This window comes from Dendropsophus ebraccatus, chromosome 1 (genome assembly GCF_027789765.1).
Source record: "Dendropsophus ebraccatus isolate aDenEbr1 chromosome 1, aDenEbr1.pat, whole genome shotgun sequence".
Lineage (NCBI taxonomy): Eukaryota > Metazoa > Chordata > Amphibia > Anura > Hylidae > Dendropsophus > Dendropsophus ebraccatus.
The window spans coordinates 227,688,101-227,715,418 of record NC_091454.1 but is presented as its reverse complement, the minus strand read 5'-3'; the positions used below and the strand labels follow the sequence as shown (position 1 = coordinate 227,715,418).

General features: G+C 45.4%; 2 protein-coding genes across 2 annotated transcripts; one reads left to right on the top strand and one right to left on the bottom strand.

Moving 5' to 3' along the window:
* Positions 1 to 451: 451 nt before the first annotated feature.
* Positions 452 to 1,516, bottom strand: LOC138786047 (olfactory receptor 8I2-like). Its single transcript, XM_069962696.1, has 2 exons — positions 1,466 to 1,516; positions 452 to 1,378 (listed from the first exon to the last, which is right to left on the bottom strand). The coding sequence occupies exons 1-2, from the start codon at positions 1,514 to 1,516 to the stop codon at positions 452 to 454; spliced, it is 978 nt and encodes a 325-aa protein (XP_069818797.1).
* Positions 1,517 to 17,132: 15,616 nt separating this feature from the next.
* On the top strand, positions 17,133 to 24,696 carry LOC138786040 (olfactory receptor 5P64-like). Its single transcript, XM_069962685.1, has 4 exons — positions 17,133 to 17,277; positions 17,482 to 17,605; positions 20,603 to 20,685; positions 23,633 to 24,696. The coding sequence occupies exons 1-4, from the start codon at positions 17,133 to 17,135 to the stop codon at positions 24,694 to 24,696; spliced, it is 1,416 nt and encodes a 471-aa protein (XP_069818786.1).
* The last annotated feature ends 2,622 nt before the right edge of the window (positions 24,697 to 27,318 follow it).

The following is a 27,318-nucleotide window of genomic DNA, read 5'->3' as shown; positions in this document are numbered from 1 at the left end:
TCAAGAACAGTACTTTTGAATTATTCCAAACAGAGGGGTGTATCCAGGAAGAATACATTTATACCAAAATTCAATATTCAAATTCAATACAGTATAGATAAAAAAAAAATTTAAGTAAGAACCTTCAAAAAGCTGAACTGTTCATGCCAATACTATTTACAATGGATAAATCCAGTTAAATCCACAGGGTCACTTTTTTTTTTTTTTTTTTTTTTTTAATAGAAAAAAAAAAAAGATTCATGTTTAAAATCATGTAGGATCAAGAACAGTACTTTTGAATTATTCCAAACAGAGGGGTGTATCCAGGAAGAATACATTTATACCAAAATTCAAGAGGGGGTATCCCCGAGAATGCTTCTAGGTCATCTAATGACACTTTTACTTTAAGGGTCACTTTTACTTTCAACTTGGAATTGACTGCACGAGTTTCAGATGTCCACCATGTATCATATTAAATTAACCTTTTATGGATCATGTCAAATGCGGCTTTCTGAATGTCTTTATTTCTGAAACTGTATATAATGGGGTTAACCAAAGGTGTAAAAAAGGTATACAGCAGAGATAGGATCTTACTGATAGTCAGTGTTTGTCGCTTTGTTGGGACAACGTATACACTAAACAGAGTCCAGTAGAATATGGAGACGACAATGAGGTGGGAGCTACAGGTGGAGAAGGCTTTCTGTCTACCAGTACTGGATGGGATCCTCAAGACAGCAAGAACAATATTTACATAGCAATAAAAAATGATTAAGGTTGGTATAAAGATGGACGGAATGCTTAATAGGAAGACCTCTAACTGGACAATGAAGGTGTCAGAACAGGAAAGTTCTAGTAATGGAAGGAAATCACAGAAGAAATGGTCAATGATATTGGATCCACAAAATATGAGCATAGATATTGTTATGGTGTCGAGCAAAGTAATGGAGAAGCCAAGTATCCAAGAGATCATAGCCAGCTTCAGAGAGTATGTACTAGTCATGATGGAGGAGTAACGGAGGGGATTACAGATGGCCACATATCTGTCATAGGACATCACAGCCAGGAGAAGACATTCAGATGCCTCAGTCCCATCGAAAAAATAAAATTGAGTGATGCAACCGGCAAAAGTCATTGAAGCCCCATCACTCAGAAGAACATAAAACATGTTGGGGGCTATATTAGTGATTAATAATATGTCACCTATAGATAACTGTGAGATGAAGAAGTACATTGGGGTGTGGAGGATCTTGCTGGTGGACACCAGGATGATGATCAGGAAATTCCCACATATTGTCCCACAGTAAACTACCTGGAGAAGACAGAACAGGGAAATGTGCAAGCTCTGGCCACCTTGAAAGCCTAAGAGAAAAAACTCTTTGACCTTCGTCAAGTTGTTCTCCTAGAATACAAAAAAAAAAAAAAAAATGCAACATTTGATAAAAAAATAATGGTTCTGCTGTAGTAGTAGCATTATTACTGTAAGTACTAGTTCATACAAAGATGTACATGCAGACTCTTTTGCTGCTCTTTTACCCATGGTGTTCATGTATGTCATGGTTTGGGTGTTTTTTTAAATAAAATTTTACTACTTTATTTTGCCTTGCTTTTTTAACTGGACCTGCACCTGTTGGGCCCAGTTGTGGAGGATTCTGTTGCTTTGAGCCCACTCCATACATGGCCGGTGCCAGCCAATGACTAGCATCAGAGGCATCATTGATGATTCACATTTCCGGTCAGCACCCCTGAGCTGCAATCATAGGGTGCTGATCTGTTTGTCTCTTGAAGGCCTCCATGACTGCAGCCATAGATCTGCTAGGACAGCTTGCCATAGCTGACATAGCTAGAGTGCTGACTAAATAGGTTAATGCACCAAAAATGGCAGGCAATATATAAACCGCTACAGCAATGCAGATAGAAAAATGAAAATGTTATGGGTTAGTGAGGGTTGCAATCCCCCTCTATCCCCAACATGACTCTGTAAGACTCACAATGTTAATGAAAAATTAAGACACACCAGGAAAGGAAAGGAATCAATTTCATAAAGAAGCAAAAGAAATAATAATAATAAAAAAAAACTAGTCAATGGGAGCTTCCATGCAGCTCATGGGCCTACATCCTGTGCTGGTGCAAACATACCTTAAAGGGGTTGTCCGGGATAGTTTGCTTCTTGCGGATCCTGCAAGGGCGAGTTATGTATACTTGCCTGTCTTGCTTTCCCACCAGGCCGTCCTTTCTCTGCCGCTGTCAGTGTTTTGACATCTGGACATCAGGACATCAGGAAATGGCCGGTCAGCATAAACAGTATAGGATCTATACGGTTCAGGGAAGAAAAAGAGCGCTGCACCTCACACCTATGGATGACACTAGTGCCTCTCGGCTGCATAAAAAACATCAGAATTTTGTGTATGAATTGATCAAGCCATACTGCCCCATGTACCATTGTGCAGGTATCTGATACACATGGGTCCCTACACTAAGTCCACACCGTGCCAGTCAGTGGCCACCACCCCCGCAGGCGTGCATGAGCAGGGAAGGGGGGCCATGGAACGGCCCTGCAACCCCCATGCCACAGGACCGGACCCAAAAATGGCTCCCCAAAAAACTCCCATCCAGCACCGCCATCGGAGGAAGCCGCCCCCAAACAGCACAAGTCTGGATAAGGTATTGCGCTCACCATTGCTACTGCAGATAGAATGGGACAAACAGGAGGGATAAAAGCACATGCACTCAGGTGTCTCCTGCTAATTGCGGTCATGTGGGTCTTCCAGGAGGAGTGCAAAACACGGAGAAAAGAGAGAAACAAAATACGGTTCAGGGAAGAAAAAGAGCGCTGCACCTCACACCTATGGCTGATACTAGTGCCTCTCGGCTGCAGATAAAACATCAGAATTTAGTGTATGAATTGATCAAGCCACACTGCCCCATGTACCTCGTGCCGGTATCTGATACACATGGGTCCCTACACTAAGTCCACACTGTGCCGGTCAGTGGCCACCACCCCCGCAGGCATGCATGGGCAGGGAAGGGAGGCCATGGAACGGCCCTGCAACCCCCATGCCACAGGACCGGACCCAAAAATGCCCCCCCCCCCAAAAAAAAACTCCCAGCCAGCACCGCCGGTGGAGGAAGCCACCCCCAAACAGCACAAGTTTCTCCTGGATCGTATTTCTTTCTTTCTATTCTCCGTGTTTTGCACTCCTCCTGGTGAGACCCACATGACTGCAATCAGCAGGAGACACCTGAGGGCTCATGGTTTTATCCCTCCTGTTTTTTTCCCATTCTGTCTGCAGCAACAATGGTGAGCGCAATACCTTATCCAGACTCGTGCTGTTTGGGGGCGACCTTCTCCGCCGATGGTGCTGGCCGGGTTCTGGTGTGGCTTTTTTGAGTCTGGTCCTGTGACATGGGGGTCGCAGGGCCGTCCCATGGCCTCCGTTCCCTGACTGTGCACACCTGCGGGGGTGGTGGTCACTGACCGACACAGTGTGGACTTAGTGTAGGGACCCATGTGAATCAGAGACCGGCAAGTGGTACATGGGGCAATGTGGCCTGATCAATTCACATACAGACTGCTGATGTTTTTTATGCAGCCGAGAGGCACAAGTGTCAGCCATAGGTGTGAGGTGCAGCGCTCTTTTCTCTCATGGATCGTAAGTATAGGATCTATGCTCCAGCCATTTCTGGAGGGAGCAGGATGTTACTGGATGTTTCCAAAAAAATGACAGAGGCAGACAATGTGTGGCCAAAAATCCAGCAGGGGAGTGAGACAGGTAAGTATATATTACTCACATGTCCCCCGCAGCCCTTGCAGGATCAGCAAACATTAAATTATCCCAGACAACCCTTGTAAAGTCTTATGCTGTGTATTGTCTCCATGTATTCTGAAAGCACGGAGGCACCAGTGTTACCCCTCCTGTCTATACAGCATACAACTCACTACAACCAGCCAGAGGGAATCTGCCTCTATATCCGCTCAGTGCTCACAGCTCTACCATCAGGGCCGGCTCCAGGTTTTTGTGGGCCCTTGGGCGACAGAGCCTCGGCGGGCCCCTTTGAGGAGCAAATCATGGAGAGACAGGCGAGGAAAGATTTGCAGCAGAAGAAACATGCGGCTGCTGCATATCTTTCTCCACCTGTATCTCCTTATCTCTGTGGTAGTCAGGACTCTGGAGGAGTCAGACCCAATGACAGGAATATATATATATATATATATATATATATATATATATACATACACACACACACACATCTATATACACACACACACACAGAGCGGGAGCTGTATACAGAACTAGCAGCCCAGCATGATATATTAGGGATGGTCCGAACCTGCCGAACTCTCAGCATCAATTCCCGCTGTCTTCCACCTCCGTGGAGATGGTGGATACAGCGGGAGGACCGCCTGGAAAACTGGGATACAGCCATAGCCATAGACTGTATACCAGTTTTCCAGGCGGTCCACCTGATGCATGGAGCCGGCCATTTATTTATTTATATACAGAGCAGTAGCTGTACAGCTATATCTATATATATCTGTATACAGCTACTGCTCTCTGTATATATATATATATATATATATATATATACACATATACATATATATATACACATATACATATACAGAGAGCAGGAGCTGTATACAGAACCAGCAGCACCACTCCTGTATACTCCTGCTCTGTAGATAGATAGATAGATAGATAGATAGATAGGAGATAGATAGGAGATAGATAGATAGATAGATAGATAGGAGATAGATAGATAGATAGATAGATAGATAGATAGATAGATAGATAGATAATAGATAGATAGATAGATAGATAGATAGATAGGAGATAGATAGATAGATAGATAGATAGATAGATAGGAGATAGATAGATAGATAGATAGATAGATAGGAGATAGATAGATAGGAGATAGATAGGTAGATAGATAGATAGATAGATAGATAGATAGATAGATAGATAGATAGATAGATAGGAGATAGATAGATAGATAGATAGATAGGAGATAGGAGATAGATAGATAGATAGATAGATAGATAGATAGATAGATAGATAGATAGATAGATAGGAGATAGATAGATAGGAGATAGATAATAGATAGATAGATAGATAGATAGATAGATAGATAGGAGATAGATAGATAGATAGATAGATAGATAGATAGGAGATAGGAGATAGATAGATAGATAGATAGATAGATAGATAGATAGATAGATAGATAGGAGATAGATAGATAGATAGATAGATAGATAGATAGATAGATAGGAGATAGATAGATAGATTGATGGATAGATAGATAGGAGATAGATAGATGGGAGATAGGTAGATAGATAGATAGATAGATAGATAGATAGATAGATAGATAGATAATAGATAGATAGATAGATAGATAATAGATAGATAGGAGATAGATAGATAGATAGGAGATAGATAGATAGATAGATAGATAGATAGATAGGAGATAGATAGATAGATAGATAGATAGGAGGTCCTGCTGTAATATATTATATATATATATATATATATATATATATATATATATATATATATATATGCATATTACAGCAGGACCTCTATACACAAAACAAAACAACAAGAAACTCCAGCACATACAGTAGACTATTAGTTTACAGAGCCTACCGTCTGCCCTCTATCAGGTCAGGTGTCCGATCACATGACCCATGACATCATCACAGGTCCTTCTTACTCAAAGGTCCTTTTCTACCTACTCAGCTATAGGGAAGATTTATGCAGGGAGACGTGAGCCCGGGGCCCCCAGTATGTATCGGCGGGCCCCTAACTGTCACATGCGGCCTCTAGGGGCCCAGTCCCCTCTGTTACTACACTTTTTTTTTTTTTTTTTTTTTTTACTAACAGAAAAAAAATGTAGTAACAGACGAGAGTGGGCCCCTAGAGGAGCTGTGGGCCCCGGCACTTGCCCTAGTCGGCCAGGTGCTGACGCCGGCCCTGTCTACCATACACATGAGGCCTTATATAGTACATGACTCACACTTCATGCTTCATACATACTATCACTCATCAATCACCATCATAAGATGGCAGTAACAAGGTAATGTGCATTGTGCCTGAGTAATCTGTAGAATTACATGTGGAGGCTTCATGCTGCTGCCGAGTCTGGGAAAGCAAAGGTCACATGTATTCCAGTGTCAGCAATTCTGCTTCTCCATACTGGATATCTGGCAATATGGCACATTGTTTGTCATGAGACATGGAGCGTCAGATCTCTGCCTGTATATATACACAGCATGGAGGCAGGGGACGTTTTACACCATTGCACCATGTGGTCTCCTGGGTTTTAGTCTTCTGTGTAATATGATAAAGGAAGAATAGTAAGAAAGTAAGAAACTTTCCTTAATAAGTGTTAGTAGTTTATTTTTCCCAATATACATGTAGTGTCTCAGTACAGGTGTGTTACCTGTCCGTCACCTGTCTAAAGGTAATTCTGTCAGGTGTCACACTCTGGGATGATGGGTGTCTTTCCGCACTATCACCACTTGGTGTCTCACTCTCCCCTGTTTGTTGTGCACAGCTGAAAGTCTAAGGGTTAACTTTGCCTTGTTCACGGTTCTGTTCTGACTAATAACTGGTGCAGGAACCACACACACCTTCCTCCTATTACACTTCTTACTTTCTCTCTTTCTGGTATGTTCCATACCAATAGGAGGATAGAGCCGGTCACCCCTAGATCAGCTACATACTTCTTGGTGGGAAGTTCTTTCTTTAGTGGATGATGGAGATAGCAAGACACAGACAGAGCATCCCTGCTGCAGTTCAAATGTGGGCCTGGCCCAGGGCCAGATCCCTCCTCAGAAGCTACATCTTTCAGAAGTTTGATGAGAGAAACTATGCACTGCTGAACCCAGAGGTGGAGTATCTGGGTCAAGATGGGAACTAAGGGGGGAAATGGGCTGGCAGCTTTTCAGTGATGAAGAAGGATTTGCCTACTTTAAATTATGCTTTATCTTGGGGTGTGTGCACAATATTGTTATTCTGTAATATTGGCATAATTTAGGGAGACGGGAGACTATAATGCATCCATCCATGCTCCCCCTGCTAAGCCAGTTCCATATTCATTGTGTTTCTATCACTTTCAGAGGTTTTCAGGTGCACGAGACACCCTCCCCTCTGTCGCATAGGAGACCCCTGAAAAGATACACGAGTCTCCCACTGAATGTAATGGGGTTTGTTACTCAAACTGAGCAGTGGAGCATCAGAAAATACTCGACTTGAGTAACAGACATTCAAGCATTTTAGTTCTTGCTTATCTTTATATAGGAGAGATCCAGGTCAGGGCAGGCAGAGTTCATATAACACAATCGGAGAGATACAGGTCAGGGCAGGCAGAGTTCATATAACACTATTAAAGACATCCAGGTCAGGGCAGGCAGAGTTCATACAACACTATTGGAGAGATCCGGGTCAGGGCAGGCAGAGTTCATACAACACTATTGGAGAGATCCAGGTCAGGGCAGGCAGAGTTCATATAACACAATCGGAGAGATCCAGGTCAGGGCAGGCAGAGTTCATACAACACTATTAAAGACATCCAGGTCAGGGCAGGCAGAGTTCATACAACACTATTGGAGAGATCCGGGTCAGGGCAGGCAGAGTTCATACAACACTATTGGAGAGATCCAGGTCAGGGCAGGCAGAGTTCATATAACACAATCGGAGAGATACAGGTCAGGGCAGGCAGAGTTCATACAACACTATTGGAGAGATCCGGGTCAGGGCAGGCAGAGTTCATACAACACTATTGGAGAGATCCAGGTCAGGGCAGGCAGAGTTCATACAACACAATTGGAGAGATCCAGGTCAGGGCAGGCAGAGTTCATACAACACTATTGGAGAGATCCAGGTCAGGGCAGGCAGAGTTCATACAACACTATCGGAGAGATCCAGGTCAGGGCAGGCAGAGTTCATACAACACTATTGGAGAGATCCAGGTCAGGGCAGGCAGAGTTCATATAACACAATCGGAGAGATCCAGGTCAGGGCAGGCAGAGTTCATACAACACTATCGGAGAGATCCAGGTCAGGGCAGGCAGAATTCATACAACACTACCGGAGAGATCCAGGTCAGGGCAGGCAGAGTTCATATAACACAATAGGAGAGATCCAGGTCAGGGCAGGCAGAGTTCATATAACACAATCGGAGAGATCCAGGTCTGGGCAGACAAAGTTCATATAACACAATAGGAGAGATCCAGGTCAGGGCAGGCAGAGTTCATATAACACAATAGGAGAGATCCAGGTCAGGGCAGGCAGAGTTCATATAACACTATTGGAGAGATCCAGGTCAGGGCAGGCAGAGGTCATACATGTTTCCAAAACACTGGCAGAAGAGCAGAATTGGCAGACCAAGATATGGTAGCATCGGGGGAGGAGGACAGGAAAGTTTACAAAACTGACATGTCCCCCACAGCCCCGACATGATCCGAAAGTATCAAATTATCCCAGGCCAGGTATCCATCCACATACAGCTGTTTCGGGGTGTTGCCCCTCATCAGTGTGGAGCAGGATTCTAGCTAAGTGGAAGCAATGCCTAGTAGAGTAATATGGGAAACTGATCACTGATCTCAGGGAGACCAGCCAAAGATAACACTGTCAGCAGCCGCTCAATACAGTGAAATCCTAGGTGCCTTGCTCCCTGGGAAACACAAATATGCAAAAAAGAGAGTCTGGGGAGCCTCATTTAAGAGTCTAGAAATACGGGACTAGCCAGATATCTCTTCCCAGGGAGCAATAATCAATTCAAAAATATGTTCAGCAGCACTAGAAAAAAATGCAGTGTGCGGGTGCACGTCTCACCGAAGCGGACCCAGGTTCGTATTGGATATCCAAAGAGAAGATGGAGACCGCACTTCCAAAAAGAATTCACACTTTATTCACACCAGATGCAACGTTTCGGCTCAATGTGTAGCCTTTCTCAAGCAGTGATAAAAAATGCTCAAAGAGCTCAGTATATATACATGTGTGCATGATTGCAGTTCATCAAACAATTAATTCATAGATATAAACTATGAACATATGATCTAAAATCGTGTAGAGTTCCAAACTCATAAGGATATACAGGCAAAGTGAAAAGAAATCCTAATCTGATAATTTACAGCAATGACCATGTTAGGAGTAATGTGAAACAACAATCAGTGAGATGATTAGGTGTTATACAAACAGCTGTGCGGCAAATGATAAACAAACAAGTAATACATACATCACACCAAAGCAGGGAATCCACATGGAGGTGGCGTGTCCGGGAACGCCGGCGTCGCCCGCTGATGACGTCACCCACGGAGCATGGTGTCCGGATCACCTAGTTCCGAATCACGTGACCTGGGTGTGTCACATGATCGGTGTGATCACAGGCGCATGCGTCGGGCGGTCCCCAAGCTGACAGCGGCGCGGGCATGCCCATAACAGCCCCAGAGTCTGACGCTGCCATATAAGAAAAGGGAAAGTTGCCCTTACAGCGATTGTCATTGTATGTATGGATAAGCATATCACGCAGAATGATAAGAGTTGCAGATTTACAGCATTGATGTGAAAAATAAATGTAAGGTAGAACAACCAAAAGTGATGGGGCTGGATAAAGTACAAATAAATATAAATATAAATAAGGGAGGAGGACCAGTACCAAAGGGAGAGGGGCTGGATTGCGTCCAGAATTTGTCATAGGGGCTTAGAGAGTATAACAGCAGGCCAACACAGGGCACTTGGGTGTCACACGATAACCAAGGCACCGAGGTCACCAGTGTCCTGAGTACCCACCCCGTCATACACAGGAGCTGCAAAGAAGCTGGGCAAGTAACATGGCCACATCTGTTTCCTCATATTGGCACCACACAGACATCTTAGCAAAGACGCCAGCCTCAACCTGTATTCAGTACCTCGGGTCCATCCACCCGGGATAAAAGGGGCATGTAAAATAGCTATATAAGCGACCCATGTTGGTGAACATATATAGTGAAAGCAACTCAAATGTGAAAAGAAAAAGGTTTAATATAAACACCCATACACACTGACAAAAAACTGGGTCGCTTATATAGCTATTTTACATGCCCCTTTTATCCCGGGTGGATGGACCCGAGGTACTGAATACAGGTTGAGGCTGGCGTCTTTGCTAAGATGTCTGTGTGGTGCCAATATGAGGAAACAGATGTGGCCATGTTACTTGCCCAGCTTCTTTGCAGCTCCTGTGGATGACGGGGTGGGTACTCAGGACACTGGTGACCTCGGTGCCTTGGTTATCCTGTGACACCCAAGTGCCCTGTGTTGGCCTGCTGTTATACTCTCTAAGCCCCTATGACAAATTCTGGACGCAATCCAGCCCCTCTCCCTTTGGTACTGGTCCTCCTCCCTTATTTATATTCATATTTATTTGTACTTTATCCAGCCCCATCACTTTTGGTTGTTCTACCTTACATTTATTTATGGCGGCGTCAGACTCTGGGGCTGTTATGGGCATGCCCGCGCCGCTGTCAGCTTGGGGACCGCCCGACGCATGCGCCTGTGATCACACCGATCATGTGACACACCCAGGTCACGTGATTCGGAACTAGGTGATCCAGACACCATGCTCCGTGGGTGACGTCATCAGCGGGCGACGCCGGCGTTCCCGGACACGCCACCTCCATGTGGATTCCCTGCTTTGGTGTGATGTATGTATTACTTGTTTGTTTATCATTTGCCGCACAGCTGTTTGTATAACACCTAATTATGTCATTTCTTGTTGTTTCACATTACTCCTAACATGGTCATTGCTGTAAATTATCAGATTAGGACTTCTTTTCACTTTGCCTGTATATCCTTATGAGTTTGGAATTCTACACGATTTTAGATCACTTTTTATTCACTTTGTTTATATCTTTATGAATTAATTGTTTGATGAACTACAATCATGCACACATGTATGTATACTGAGCTCTTTGAGCATTTTGTATCACTGCTTGAGAAAGGCTACACATTGAGCCGAAACGTTGCATCTGGTGTGAATAAAGTGTGAATTCTTTTTGGAAGTGCGGTCTCCATCTTCTCTTTGGATTCCCAGGGAGCAATGCACCTAGAATTTCACTGCATTGAGTGCTTTAACCAGCAGCTGACAGTATTGTCTTTGGCTGGTCTTCCTTAGATCAGCAATCTGTTTCTCTTATGGCTCTACTAGACATTGCTCGCACCTAGCCAGAATCCTGCTCCACACTGATGAGGGGTAACACCACGGGGCAGCTGTCTGTGGATGGACACTTGGCCTTGGTTATTCCCTTGTCATTACACTGACTTATAGGGCCGCTTAATATGGTGGTTTTGGTGGTTTCCCTACAGGAGCTGCCCCTTGGCTGCGTCCTTCCCGGAGAGATATCTGGCTTGTCCTGTGTTTCAAGACTCTAAAATGAGGCTCCACTGGCTTTTGCATATTTCTATTTCCCAGGGAGCAATGCACCTAGGATTTCACTGCATTGAGCACTTTAACCAGCAACCGGCAGTGTTATCTTTGGCTGGTCTCCTTGAGATCAGTGATCTGTTTCCTGTAAAAATATATGATAGGTGTGGGGGGTGCTATTTTATGGGTGTGTGGATGATACAGTATATGGTGAATGCATGGGGGTGCCTGTCAAAGTACGCATGCCAATCTGTAGGGGGAATTCTGACAACCTTGGCTTGGATTGAATGTGAGGAATAACCTTTACTCACGGCTAAAGCTGGAGCAGAGACAACTGGGCAGAGATAGCTTCTTATGCTGAAGAAACTGAGAAGGAGGCAACAGGGTACCTTGGCTAGTTGCACTTCTCCAACCACTTTGTGGATAGTACCTCTGCAGGACTCATGAGACTTGAGACACTTGAAAGCAAAAATTTCCCACAAAGTGAAATCCCCTCATCTATGGTAGTTGCCCCTTTAGTAGTTTAGCAGGCCATGCCCCAGTGTGCAGAAACAGGTTGAAAGAAGCCTAATAGCATACACTCCTTCTCTACTCTGATACAGGGTTATACGGAGCACATGACTTTCTCCACCAACCTGAGGTACCTCAGTACCTGATAGGGCAGAACTGGAAGGAAACTTCTAGAAGGGATTGTGTTAGGCCCAGAGGTCCGGGGGGCTGCTAGCAAACTTCCTTCCACGCATTTACAAGTGTCACATATCAGTTAACCCTTTTAGTGTCATTCATTGTGCTTGCTGCAAAAAGAAATATTTAGTGCCATCTTGTGGCCAAAAAGTAGTAGGCAACTTCTATCCATAGATTACCCTGAAACATAGACAAAACTCCCTCACAACCATTCTCTGCAAATACCCCTATACTCCAGTCAGGACCTTCTCTTAAAGGGAAACAGATGGCGATCGCTGCTAATTCCGCTGTGGGCTAGAAGATTCCTCACTCTGTCAGGTCAAGCGTACACACAGCCGGTTTCAGGAGCCACCACTGAAGATGAGAAGGAAGGGAGAAGGAGAAATCCCTCCGCAAGATTTCAACAACCTTCAGGCTATGTTCACACTACGTAAAAGTACAGCCGTTGTTGCCATCGGCAATAAAGGCCGTACTTTCTGTGCAGTAGAACATTGCCTTATGTTCTATGGGATCCCGGCTGGAGCGTATACACATCGTATACACTCCGGCCGGGATCCCGTGTGGCGCCCCAAATAACTGACATGTCAGTTTTCTGCGGCTGAATTGCGGCCGTAGGAAACACTGTCAGTTCACACAATGAAGCGAGCGGCTCCGGCCGCTTCCTTCTTTGTGTGCTGTGGGAGTTTCTGATGCGGGCGTTCGCTGATGCGCCTGCATCAGAACCCTGCGGCTGGAAAGATTATCCGGCCGGTACTTGAGTACCAGCTGGAATGATCCGGGCAGAGACTGGGTGTTCCGTGACCCGGCCGTGTCACAGAACGGCCGGTCTCTTACATAGTGGGAACATAGCCTCAATGTGTGAGGATTCAAAATGGGCACCAGCACAGTCACTGACACAGTGGCTCCACAACACCGCTGCTAAGGAATCAGGTAGAAAAGCGAATGTTGCTCCGTGCTTGTGAAACATTGCATAGATAAAAAATAGTTAAAAGTATTATCCCCCATGAGGCAAACCACGGAAATACTGATTAAACCCAGTTCTCAACCTGTCCTTTGTTTCATTGTCATCAACAAAAGTCGCCAATGATAAGATCCGTGGTAGACAATTTATTTGCCAGATACGTGATTGCCAAAACTGAAGCGCAAGTCATCCCCCCACTCCCACCCAATCCCTCCCATCCATGTTTTCCAGACAACCTTAGGGCTTTATCCAAGTTCAGCAGCCACTCAGTTGTTACTCGGACAAGCATCTCGCGATACCTCTCATCATCCGTTTCCTGTAAGTTTGGGCGCTATTTCTCAGCCAATAAACATGCAGGAGACCCATACATAGTTACATAGTTAATACGGTTGAAAAAAAGACACATGTCCATGAAGTTCAACCAAGGAGGGGATGGATACAGGGAAGGGGGAGGGGTGATAGGTTCTATACATAAAGGGAAGGGGGAGGGGTGATAGGTTCTATACATATGCATTTATATTAATTTGCTCTAAGAACTTGTCTAGGCCGGTTTTGAAGCCCTCTACTGTTTTTGCTGTGACCAGATCCTGTGGTAGACTGTTCCACAGATTCACAGTTCTCATGGTAAAGAAGGCTTGTCGCCTCCGGAGATTGAACCTTTCTTTCTCCAGGCGGAGGCAGCGCCCCCTTGTCTCTCTGGGCGGAGGCAGTGCCCCCTTGTCTCTCCAGGTGGAGGCAGTGCCCGCTTGTCTCTCCAGGTGGAGGCAGCACCCCCTTGTCTCTCCGGGTGGAGGCAGCACCCCCTTGTCTCTCTGGGTGGAGGCAGTGCCCCCTTGTCTCTCCAGGCGGAGGCAGCGCCCCCTTGTCTCTCCAGGCGGAGGCAGCGCCCCCTTGTCTCTCTGGGTGGAGGCAGCGCCCCCTTGTCTCTCCGGGTGGAGGCAGCGCCCCCTTGTCTCTCCAGGCGGAGGCAGCGCCCCCTTGTCTCTCTGGGTGGAGGCAGCGCCCCCTTGTCTCTCTGGGTGGAGGCAGCGCCCCCTTGTCTCTCTGGGTGGAGGCAGTGCCCTCTTGTCTCCCTGGGTGGAGGCAGCGCCCCCTTGTCTCTCTGGGTGGAGGCAGCGCCCCCTTGTCTCTCTGGGTGGAGGCAGCGCCCCCTTGTCTCTCTGGGTGGAGGCAGAGCCCCCTTGTCTCTCAGGGTGGAGGCAGCGCCCCCTTGTCTCTCTGGGTGGAGGCAGCGCCCCCTTGTCTCTCTGGGTGGAGGCAGCGCCCCCTTGTCTCTCTGGGTGGAGGCAGCGCCCCCTTGTTTCTCCGGGTGGAGGCAGCGCCCCCTTGTCTCTCCAGGCGGAGGCAGTGCCCTCTTGTCCTTTGAGGGGGTTTTACCTGGAACATCTTTTCCCCATATTTCTTGTAGGGGCCATTTATATATTTAAATAAGTTAATCATATCTCCCCTTAAACGTCTCTTCTCCAGACTAAACAAATGTAATTCTATTAATCTCTCCTCATAACTAAGATGCTCCATTCCCCTTATTAGTTTAGTTGCCCGTCTTTGTACCCTCTCCAGCTCTAGAACGTCCTTTCTATGAATCGGGTTCCAAAACTGGACGGCGACTCCAGATGAGGCCGCACCAAAGCTTTATAAAGCGGTAATATTATATCCCTGTCCCGAGAGTCCATGCCTGTTTTAATACATGACAATATCCTGCTGGCCTTAGAAGCAGCTGACTGACATTGTGCGCTGTTCTGTAGTCTATTATCTACACGTACACCCAGATCCTTCTCTATCAGCGACTCTCCCAGAGTAACTCCCCCCAGGACATATGATGCATGCGGGTTATTAGTACCCAGGTGCATAACTTTACATTTATCCACATTGAACCTCATTTGCCAAGTGGACGCCCAAACACTCAGTGTGTCTAAGTCATCCTGTAACATCTGCACATCCTCCATAGACTGTACTGTACTACAAAGCCTGTAACATCTGCACATCCTCCATAGACTGTACTGTACTACACATCCTGTAACATCTGCACATCCTCCATAGACTGTACTGTACTACAAAGCCTGTAACATCTGCACATCCTCCATAGACTGTACTGTACTACAAAGCCTGTAACATCTGCACATCCTCCATAGACTGTACTGTACTACACATCCTGTAACATCTGCACATCCTCCATAGACTGTACTGTACTACAAAGCTTGGTGTCATCTGCAAAGATAGAAACATTGCTGTTAATTCCATTCTCAATATCATTAATAAACAAGTTAAACAGAAGAGGGCCCAGTACTGACCCTTGGGGTACACCACTTATTACCAGGGACCATTCGGAGTAGGAATCATTGACCACCACTCTCTGGGTACGATTATTAAGCCAGTTTTCAATCCAGTTACACATTAAATTTTTCAAACCGATAGACTTTAACTTACCCATCAGACGTCCATGAGGAACTGTGTCAAACGCTTTAGCAAAATCCAGGTACACGATATCCACAGCCGCGCCGCCATCCAGGCTTCTACTTACCTCTTCTTAGAAACATATTAGGTTGGTTTGACAGCTTCTGTCCTTAGTAAAACCATGCTGGTTATCACTTATAATACTATTAGCCACTACATATTCCTGGATGTAGTCCCTTATAAGCCCCTCAAATAGTTTCCCCATGTCGATAGCAGCGATTGGTTGGCCAGATCAGATGACCCTGCCATATAAAGCTCGCCGCCGGCAGTGCTCGCTTCAGACGCATGCTGTGAGAGATCAGGGAGAGAGCTGCTGCTGGTCAGGGAGAGTGTCAGTGTAGGATATAGCGTTCCAGTAGGCAGGGTATATACTAGCAATACAAACACACAGCCCTTTTCAGGGCTTAAAAGCTTTTATTAATACTATTACTACAGACTGCTGGCTGGGAGTTGCAGTGCTGCTGCCACGATTTCACCAGCACACTGTGGTGATCGGCTGCTGGCAGAAAGGGGGCATTAGGTGTTGCATACAGACCCCTAAGAAGTGCTCAGTGTACTCCTTTTTTATTTTGGGGCTGGTGGTGCAGCTATATTACACGGTATTGCTGGGATTTATAGTACATCCTGCATACAACTACTTCACTGCTGATGTTGAAGGGGGTGTCATAGTGTGTATAGTTTATGTCAATAACAAATTTAACCGTCAAGCTCCCCCCCCCCCCCCCCAAACTTGTGGGCACTACAGGGTATTGCTTCTGTATCAATTCTAATGGTTCTCTGTGTCCTTACTGCCATGCTCTGACGTCACACTACAGTACATCTGCGGAGGAGCAGGACTGGTTGCCGGGGGCCCGCCGATCTCAGCCCCCGCCAACCAGCCTGCTCTTTTATTATTATTATTTTTTTTTGTCTAGCCGTGGCCGGGGCCTCACCACCCTCGGTTGAGAGGCATCATGTGTACTCTTGATGGTGAGTGGTGGGTGAGAGCAGGCCTAGCCAGTTAGCTGTCAGCACCCGGGTTCATGTCCACTACATATCCCAGCCCCTGGACTCACTCCAATTTTTGGGTGGGCTCAGTTTCTTCCTCACTCACTTGTAATGGCTCTCTGTGTGCTGAATGCCATGCAGTGTCTGGCCTAGTTTTGGGGAGCCTCACTTGCTTCCTCACTCATTTGTAATGGTGAGACAATTGCCAGATCCTCAATGATCAAAGTCAATTTCTAAATTAAAAAAAGCGGTGGGGGGAGGGGTGGTGAGTCACATTATGCAGGGAATGTTACCCCAACTGCTACAGGAGCGGGACTGGTTGCCAGGGGCTCACCGATCGCGCCCCCGACAACCAGCCAGCTGTTTTATTTTATTTTTTCTTGTCTAGCCGTGGCCGGGGCCTCACCACCCCCGGTCAAGAGGCATCAGGTGTACCCTTGATGGTGACTGACAGCTGGCCTAGCCGGATTGTACCATACAGCCCCCCCAAAACTAGTGGGTACTACACTGTATTGCTGGGATTTGTAGTACATCCTGCATAGAACTTCACTGCTGGCCCACGTGTTCAACCTAATGTTGCAGCGGTTTCTTAAGACCTAACCCAATTTGGCTAACTTGCTCACCAAGGTGCGGCGCATCTGTGCGCATTTCCACAAGTCAATCACGGATGCTGCCACCCTTAGGGCAGTGCAAAGGCGCTTGCAACTGCCAGCTCACAGACTCACAACAGCTCAGTTTCTCAACACCAGTAGAGGATGAGGGGGATAAAGAAGAGAAGGAAGAGGAGCAGACTGGTGCCGTCACTGAAGAGGGTACCCATGCTCAATGCTTAGTTGTTGAGCGTGGATGGCCTGAAGAGGATGAATTGGTGGTGGAGGAGGAGGAGGAGAAGGAGGAAATTAAGGCTAGTGAGGAGAGGGAGTTCTTGCGTGTTGGGACCCTGGCGCACATGGCTGACTTTATATTAGGGTGTCTTTCCCGTGACCCTTGGTTTAAATTTTTTTTTGAAAACACAGATTACTGGGTGTTCACCCTCCAGGACCCTCGGTACAAACAGAACTTGTCCACTCTCATTCCTGACGAGGAACGCAGTATGAGAGTGAGTCTATATCAACTGGCCCTGGTGCAGAAGCTGAAAATGTACTTCCCATCTGACACCACTAGTGCCAGAGGACATAGTTCTGTGGGCCAAAGAGCGGGGGGAGGAGCGGTGGAGCCTTAACTGGAATCAATGTTAACTACTGCTATGCCTGCCCTTGCCTCCTTTTGGCTGGGCCTTAACTGGCATCCATGTTGACTACTGGTGTGCCTGCCCTTGCCTCTTTTTTTGCTGGGCCTTAACTGGCATCCATGTTGACTACTGCTGTGCCTGCCCTTGCCTCCTTGTTTCTGGGCCTTAACTGGCATCCATGTTGACTACTGCTGTGCCTGCCCTTGCCTCCTTTTTGCTGGGCCTTAACTGCCATCCATGTTGACTACTGGTGTGCCTGCCCTTGCCTCCTTGTTGCTGGGCCTTAACTGGCATCCATGTTGACTACTGGTGTGCCTTTCCTTGCCTCCGTGTTGCTGGGCCTTAACTGGCATCCATGTTGACTACTGGTGTGCCTGCCCTTGCCTCCTTGTTGCTGGGCCTTAACTGGCATCCATGTTGACTACTGCTGTGCCTGCCCTTGCCTCCTTTTTGCTGGGCCTTAACTAGCATCCATGTTGACTACTGGTGTGCCTGCCCTTGCCTCCTTTTTACTGGGCCTTAACTGGCATCCATGTTGACTACTGGTGTGCCTGCCCTTGCCTCCTTGTTGCTGGGCCTTAACTAGCATCCATGTAGACTACTGCTGTGCCTGCCCTTGCCTCCTTTTTCCTGGGCCTTAACTGGCATCCATGTTGACTACTGCTGTGCCTGCCCTTGACTCCTTGTTGCTGGGCCTTAATTGGCATCCATGTTGACTACTGCTGGGCCTTTACTGGCGTCCCTAATTTAGCATCCTTGTTTTGTCCATTTTGTACCAAATGCTTTGTGGTCCATATGCCTACCTCTGGCATCCATGTTGACTACTGGTGTGCCTGCCCTTGCCTCCTTTTTGCTGGGCCTTAACTGGCATACATGTTGACTACTGCTGTGCATGCCCTTGCCTCCTTTTTGCTGGGCCTTAACTGGCATCCATGTTGACTAATACTGTGCCTGCCCTTGCCTCTTTTTTCCTGGGCCCTAACTGGCATCCATGTTGACTACTGGTGTGCTTGGCCTTGCCTCCATGTTGACTACTGCTGGGCCTTAACTGGCATCCCAGGTTCGTGTGTAATAAGCAGTGAGCTTGGTTGCGTGTGACAAGGGGCGGAACCTGGTGGCAACTTTTCAACTCGGCAGCCTCACACATGTACCATGCCTGGTCTACGCCTTCAACCTAGTGTTGCTGCGGTTCCTTTAAACTTACCCCAATGTTGCTGATTTGCTCACCAAGGTGCACAGCATCTGTGCGCATTTCCGCATGCCAACCAGTTAAACTAACCCCAACTGCTACTGTCAAATTCAAAGTCAAATTCAAACTCAAAACAATGGTGGGGGCTGAGAAGTGGGGAGTCACATGATGCAGGGAATGTTACCCCAACTGCTAGAGTCAAATTCATAGTCAAATTCAATTTACCTTCCTTGTCTTGTCCATTTCGAACCATATTATCTGTGGATGTCATCTTATCTTAGGGGTGTCCTCTGCCATCCTTTCACCAGTACCTTCTACCTTTTTTGGAAGTTGTAGCCGTTTTGAAGGCAGGATTGACCAGGCCTTTCACCAGTAGCTTCTATCCTTCCTTGGATGTTGTTGTAGGCGGGATTGACCGGGCCTTTCAACAGTACCGTCTACCTTCCTTGGATGTTGTAGCCTTTTCGAAGGCAGGATTGACCAGGTCTTTTTAATAGACACTTGCCCTCTCTTAGAGACTCTTTAAAGGATTGAAAGTTCAAATCAAATTCCTCTTAAGAAGACTGTATTGGTATTTTTCGTCCCTACCTCCAAAGATATGCCTCTCACGCACAACTTCATGTGGGTGTGAGGCTAAATCTAGCCATAATTGTATTGTCCATCTTGGTCTGGTTCTGTGGTGTCAGGCTAAGTTTTTGGGTGGTCCATATGCTACTAGTGTTTGAATGGTTCCATGTGTTCTCACCGTCATGCTGTGTCAGGCTAAATTTCGGGTTGGTTCAAATGCTAACTCTGCTTTAATGAAACTCTGTGTCCTCACCGCCATGCTGTGTCAGGCCTAATTTTTGGGAGGCTCACTTGCTACCTCACTTTTAATGGTTCTCTGAGTCCTCACTTCCATGCTCTGACGTCACACTACGTCTGCGGAGGAGCGGGACTGGTTGCCGGGGGCCGCCAACCAGCCAGCTGTTTTATTTATTTATTTTTTTTACTCTTACTCTACTGTGTCAGGCCTAATTCTTGTGAGGTTCCACGCCTGCCTCATCTAAAGGCCGGTAATGGCCACTTTATGTTTTCAATTTAACCTTCAATTTAAATTTTAAAATCAAATCGACTTCAATTCAGGTGCAATTTTGCAGGGCTGTGTGGTCATCTATTGTATTTCCAAGATACACGCCACTGTTCAAAAGAACAGACAGTGATAATGGTGGATCCTAATTTAGCATCCTTGTGTTGTCCATTTTGGCCCATATAATCTGTGGATGTCAACTTGCGGGTGTTCTCTGCCATCCTTTCATTTTTTAGCTCGAGGCCTCTTAAGAAGACTGTATTGTTATTCTTCGTCCCTACCTCCAAAGAGATGCCTCTCACGCACAACTGCATGAGGGTGTGAGGCTAAATCTAGCCATAATCCGGCTAGATTATGCACCTTCTACCTTCCTTGGATGTTGTAGTAGCCTTTTTGAAAGCAGGATTGACCAGGTCTTTTTAATACACAGGCTAACGGACTTGCCGTCTCTTAGAGATTCTTTAAAGGATTGAAAATGTATTCATTCAAATTGCGGGGCCTCTTAAGAAGACTGTATTGTTCTCTGTGTCCTCAGTGCCATGCTCTGACATCACACTACGTCTGCGGAGGAGCGGGACTGGTTGCTGGGGGCCCGCTGATTGCACCCCGCCAACCAGCCAGCTATTTTATTTTATTTTTTTGGTCTAGCCGGGGCCGGGACCTCACCACCCCCGGTCGAGAGGCATCAAGTGCACTACCTAGCTTCTTTGCCCAACTTACGGGGTCTCAAGGTAGACCGATATTGAAACCGCAGCAGTGTGAACAGGTGATCACGTGGATAGCCGATAATGTGTCCAGTAACTTATCCACCACACAGTCTTCCACGCAGTCCACCCACGCTACCCAAGGGAGTGGAACCCTTGCTCCATTAGCTCAGCCTCCTTCCCCACAGCCTGGCCCCTCCAGGGAAAGAAGGGATTCAGATCCACCACCACCACCATGCTCCCAGGAACTCTTTTCTGGACCCTTCCCTGAGTCTGAACAACCGGAGCCGTCGATCTGTCCTGATGCCCAAACTATGCAGCTCCCACAGTCAGTGGGTGATGAGAGTGGGGACTTGCAAGCGGGGTTGGAAGAGGTGTCTGATGATGACGATGAGACCCGGTTGTCAGACAGTGAGGTTGTTGTCATGGATGTAACTCAAAGTGAGGAGGAGAGTGAGAAAATGGAGTTGACAAAAATGAAGTTTAGGATACACACCACCACAGTCAATAGTTTGTTAATGCTGTTAATGCTTTAAAGGGGAGGGTAACTCTCACTTCATAGAACGATTTTTATTGGCTGTTGTTGTTTGATTGCAAAGTTTGTGTTCACTTTTACCACTTTGATGGTTTAGAAGGATGTGTGCTTTTCCCCCCAAACGTTTACACTATGATGTATCACACCACCCCTTACTAAGACACCATGTATAGATATATTGTACTTTTTTCTTAATTTAATATTTTCTTTTTTTTTTTTTCTTAAATGGGAACTCCGGATCAAGACAAGAAAAAAAGAAACTTCTGCAGAAGCATATAGCATTATTAGATACTTAGATAATAGATAGATAGATCGATAAATAGGAGATTTAAAGCTCTAAGGTTGTCTGGAAAACATAGATACAGCCAATGACTCTATCCATGTTTTCCACATATCCTTAGGGCTTTATCCAACTTCAGCAGCCACCGCTACTCAAATGTCGAAAGTTCGGGTTCGGATCGACTCGAGCATGCTCCAGGTTCGCTCATCTCTAGTTGACAGGTTTTCACACAACCTTCCCTCTACCGAACCTGGGTCCCCTGCAAAAATGCTTGAGTCTCCCATTGACTTCAATGGGGTTCGTTACTCGAAACGAGCACTCGAGTATCGGGAGATATTTGTTTCGAGTAACGAGCACCCGAGCATTTTAGTACTCGCTCATCACTAATCAGCACCTTGTTTTAGAGCAGGAGAAGCTGAGCAGATTGATATATAATGTTGTGGGGAATGATGCAGTATAATGTGTCATTTACTAATTGAAACCTATGATCTTTCCATCTTAGGAGTCCAGTGGGCGGTCCTATCATCCAAGGACACTGAAAGTGACAGAATCTTTTCCCACAAAGATATATATCAATCTGCTCAGCTCTTCCTGCTCTATAACACGATGCTGATAGATTACATAGTATTGTTAGGGGACAGGTTCCCTTTAAGTTATCCCTGGGCATATAAGAAAACAATACAGGACAATTAACCATCTGATAACTCTCTTATGAACCTATTAGTGTAATTTATCAAATTATCTGTAAGAAAACAAATAAATCAATCCCTTCAGAGGAGAAGAAATAAATCTCGGGGGCTTCTTCTTATACGATGGTGTTATTACAGTGTCTTCTATAAAAGGTGCACACCGCCACCCGGTAACATTACACAAGAAGATGTTCCATTCCATAGAGAAGAAATACTGAGAAACCGAGGGAAGGAGAACCCAGCCGGCACTTTCCATGGAATCTATGGCTCTTTTTGGATTATTTTGATATTGACTGAACTATAATATAGAGATAAAGATAGACGTGTGCACAGAACGTCCAACACTTTCACTATAATCCACATCAAAGGGTGGGACGAAAATAAATTATTATTATTATTATTATTATTATTATTATTATTATTTTATTTTTTTGTACAATATTTATGGTAAGAGAGAATATAGAGGGAATGCCCGGACAAGACAATAATTTTAAAAAAATTGTAACTCGTTAACCAAGCAAGATTTTATTAGTACATACCAGGTATATTAGATAGTGTGTATATGCTTCTTCTTCCATTATACCAGGTATATTAGCTATATATTCTCCCATTATACCAGGTATATTAGCTATATATTCTCCCATTATACCAGGTATATTAGCTATATATTCTCCCATTATATCAGGTATATTAGCTATATATTCTCCCATTATATCAGGTATATTAGCTATATATTCTCCCATTATATCAGGTATATTAGCTATATATTCTCCCATTATACCAGGTATATTAGCTATATATTCTCCCATTATACCAGGTATATTAGCTATATATTCTTCCATTATACCAGGTATATTAGCTATATATTCTCCCATTATACCAGGTATATTAGCTATATATTCTCCCATTATACCAGGTATATTAGCTATATATTCTACCATTATACCAGGTATATTAGCTATATATTCTCCCATTATACCAGGTATATTAGCGATATATTCTCCCATTATACCAGGTATATAAGCTAAAGTATATGCTTCTTCTCCCATTATACCAGATAAATTAGCTATATACTTCTCCCATTATACCAGGAGCCTAACGCCTATAGTGTCTGCCATACACTGCGCACACAGAGGAGGAGATCCTGTACTGTCTCTGTGCACAGCCTAAAAAACAGAAGGAAGGAAGCATTTTTGTCTGCTAAGATATATTGTACTTGTACTTGATACTATATATGCAAAATTTGTTGTAAGCCAGTGCCTGTTTAGGAATGTACTGGGTCTCACCCCTGACCTCCACCACTGGGGTAGACTTTAAATTAGACAGTCAGATGGATGCACCAGATATCCAAACAACATGAAGCCCCGGTATTGATTTACACTAAATACCTTACACTATATAACGTTTTACTTTTATATACAGTATGGTTTTAATATGAATTTGACTTTTTCTTGTCATTTTTCCCTTTAGATGGAATCTGTATCTATATCTTCTCCTACAACCCATCAATCCAAGAATTTAGTTTTGTTATCCGAATGTTTCTCCTTTTTCTGGCGATGATGGTAATAATTCTCATCATCTTCATCATCTTCATTACTATGCCGTATAACATCACCACAGTGACTGAAATCTTTCTCTTGGGTTTACAAGATTTCCAGAGTATAAAGACCTTTTTCTTCCCCCTGATGCTTCTGACTTATTGTGTGACAATAGGCGGGAACCTGCTGATCATTGTGGTGGTGTCCTCCAGCCGATCCCTCCACTCCCCCATGTACTTCTTCCTCACTCAGCTCTCTGCTTTAGATATTTTACTCTCCACCACCATCACACCCATCATGCTCTGCGTCGTGTTATATGAAGGAAGTTCTCTGTCTCTTCTCGGCTGCCTGATCCAGTTTTATTGTTTTGTAGCCATAGAATCACTGGAGTGTCTTCTCCTGACGGTGATGTCCTATGACCGCTACCATGCCATCTGTAACCCTCTACACTATACATCTGTCATAAACTTCCCATTTTGTGTAAAATCCATGCTTCTCTCTTGGCTTTTTGTCTTTTTAATCATTTTAATGTTTTCGGTAACAATGAGTCAATTACAGTTCTGTGGACCCAACGTCATTGACCATTTCTTCTGCGATAGAGACCCCATACTAGAACTTTCCTGCTCGGATACATTTATTGTGAAGATGGAAGGCCAGTTATTGGCTTTGCCTCTTGCAGTTTGTCCTTTCCTGGTTATTATAGTCTCCTATGTCTATATAATCCGCACCATCCTGCAGATCCCCTCGGTGACTGGGCGGCAGAAGACCTTCTCCACCTGCAGCTCTCACCTGGCCGTAGTCTCCTTGTATTACGGGTCACTTCTTAATATCTATTTATTTCCGAATAAGGAAATTGTCAAGAAACTGGTCTCCCTGTTATACAAAGTCGTAACTCCGCTTGTTAACCCCATGATATACAGCTTGAGGAATAAAGATATTAAGCAGGCCATAGAGAAGCTAGTACAACACTTGCACAATGAATTCCACATCTGTTAGTTTGTCTTTATATCTTTATCAGTCAGTAATGCAGTACAGTACGTATTAAAGAATGCAATGGAGTGTGGGCTCTATCTATATGCATGGCTTGGGAAAATGACCTCTGACCCCGGAAGGCATTGATTTTATGAGCCCTTATGAATGACATTGCTCGATCTGCCTCTCACTTATCCTCCTTGGGAGACGATCATCACTACAAAATCGAGCTCTGAATTCTGATCCATCTGCCAGGTATCGATTTGGCTCAGAGCCCTGAAGCAAAGGGGGGTGGGCTTGTACCTGTAACATTTCTGAATTAGATGTGCTGCTGGGTGATGTCTTCTAAGCTCAACGTCAGAAGATAAATCCTTTCATTGCGGTTTTCACTGGACCTTCCCTGAGGATTCTCACCCTATGATGTGTTCTTTTCTATTGTTTTTACTTAAGCCCACTTGTATTTGTATTAAAGAATGGAATACTGTGGGGCGAAGCCTGGACCTATACCCCATGAGTATCCCTAAGGGTAACAAAAAATAAACAGACTTGTTCCCACTATGTAAGTTCCGTAGTAATTGCGGCCGTTGTAACAACGGTCATGATTAATACAGAACTTACAAAGTGCTCTGGCCACACACTCCATTGTGTGCAGCTGGGAATTCCGATGCGAGCGCGCATGGATACGCCTGCATCCAAATTCAGCAGCAGTAAAGATCATCCGGCCGCTACTGCAGCACAAACAAAGTGCAAACAAAGCCTTATGGTGCATTGACACAGATTTAGGGCGGGTTCACACTACGGAATTCTCGCAGACAATGTCCGCGGAATTCCATCAGCTGTCCGCCCGCACATCTGGGCGCCTTTCCGCCGGCCCCATAGACACCATTCTATGGGCCAGCGTATTCCGCTATACGCTGAAAGAAGTGAAATGACGGAAAAGCGCGTGCCCATGCGGGTGGACAGCTGACGGAATTCCGCGAGATTTCCGTAGTGTGAACCCGTCCTTACCTGAGAGATTTTGGAAGCCAAAGCCTCTTGTCCCTCCCCTAGTTACCAGCATTCACGTTGCTCCATGCATTGTAAAATCCCATGGCATTTTTAGGTCCCTAAGAGACTTAATGTTCCACATGCACAAGAAGCAGTTACAAGATCCGCATAGCTACGCTGGACCTAGCCATTGTACAATAATACCAGGCTTTGTGCATGTGTAGTCCTGAACAGTGCCCAGATAATGGCACCTGAATGCCCACCACCAATGGCCCCATCAAGTATCTTAGTTTCTCCTAACTCTGGACTCGTCCCATGGCTGCTCGTATTGTTTTGTGTACACTACTATCTTGAACACCCCATTCCTGACCCGCTTTAAATTCAATTTCAATTTGATTTGTTGTCTTCATGGATTAGTGAATTGTCCCCTGTGACCCGATGTAATGCAGAATCTAGCGCTTTAATATTATTCAGGATGTCGTCTGTAATATTGATGTGTGTTATGCTGTTTATTCCATGTTTTTTTCTACCACCGGAGTTCAGTCTCCCTGTGTGACTCAATAAACCCCTATGTGTCCCTCTTTTATTTTTTTGTTGTGTCGATACAGTGTGGCTGGGTTTCATGTTGTGGTGTTCCAGTTTAAGCTATCCAGTTAGTTTGATAGTTTTCTCCTAAAACCAAGGGTCTTTGCCCCACTCCTCTTTTGGTGTCTTTATCCACCACCCCCAGCTCTGTTGGCTCTTGCTCAGTGTCTACCTTTTACTGCGCACTTCTTGGAAGCATCACAGGCCAGAGATTCACATAACTAATAGCTCAACCCCCTTACTCTCTACAATAAAACCAGCTCCCCCGCTAGTCTAGGTGGCTCGGCTAGTGGGTACTTGTCAAGTTAGTAGTCTCAACCTACTTGTCGTTATTTTAACTATTGGCTAGTCATAACGTAAATTCTTCCTCCCTCCCATTTCCTTTCGGTTACTACCATTCAACATCAATTTACCTTCACAAACCCCAGTGTGAATCGCCTAGTGACACTGGGCAACAGCAAGGACGTGGCAATGTGTCCGGGAAACAGCGTGCCTGCTAAGCAGAGGGGTGCAGGGCAGCCCCCTTTCCCCATCTGTTTAGAACCTCCCTCAATAAAGTGTACAAATTGACCTTTCTCGAAGCCTTGACCTGGACCCATTTGTTGCCAGAATTTTTGGTATCCATAGAGATGACCACACCGTTATTGCTCGCGACCCACATTCTGATCCAATTCCACCCACAAATGGATTGTGCAAAGTCTGGACTTTTTTACAGGTCCTGTAAAGACTGGTCGCTCAGACAAAGATGGTGGACACAGACAGTGAACCCTGCATTGAATCCTTCACACTGTTCCTGCCTACTTGTCACGGTCTGCCCTGATTGGCAGTGAGCAACTGTGCGACTGTCCCTAGCCTAGGCAGGTGAGACACAAAATGCAGACAGACACAATAAAGAATAGTCGCCAGGTCACAACAACGGGAATACAAAGTACAAAATCAACAAGCGCAAATGGAGTCAGAGGTCAGGCAAAATAGTCAAGGATAATCGGGAGGCAAAACATTGGGCTGTACTGCTCTCATAGCCTATATGTGATAGGATATCTATATGCTGGTATATATACTGCTCTCATAGCC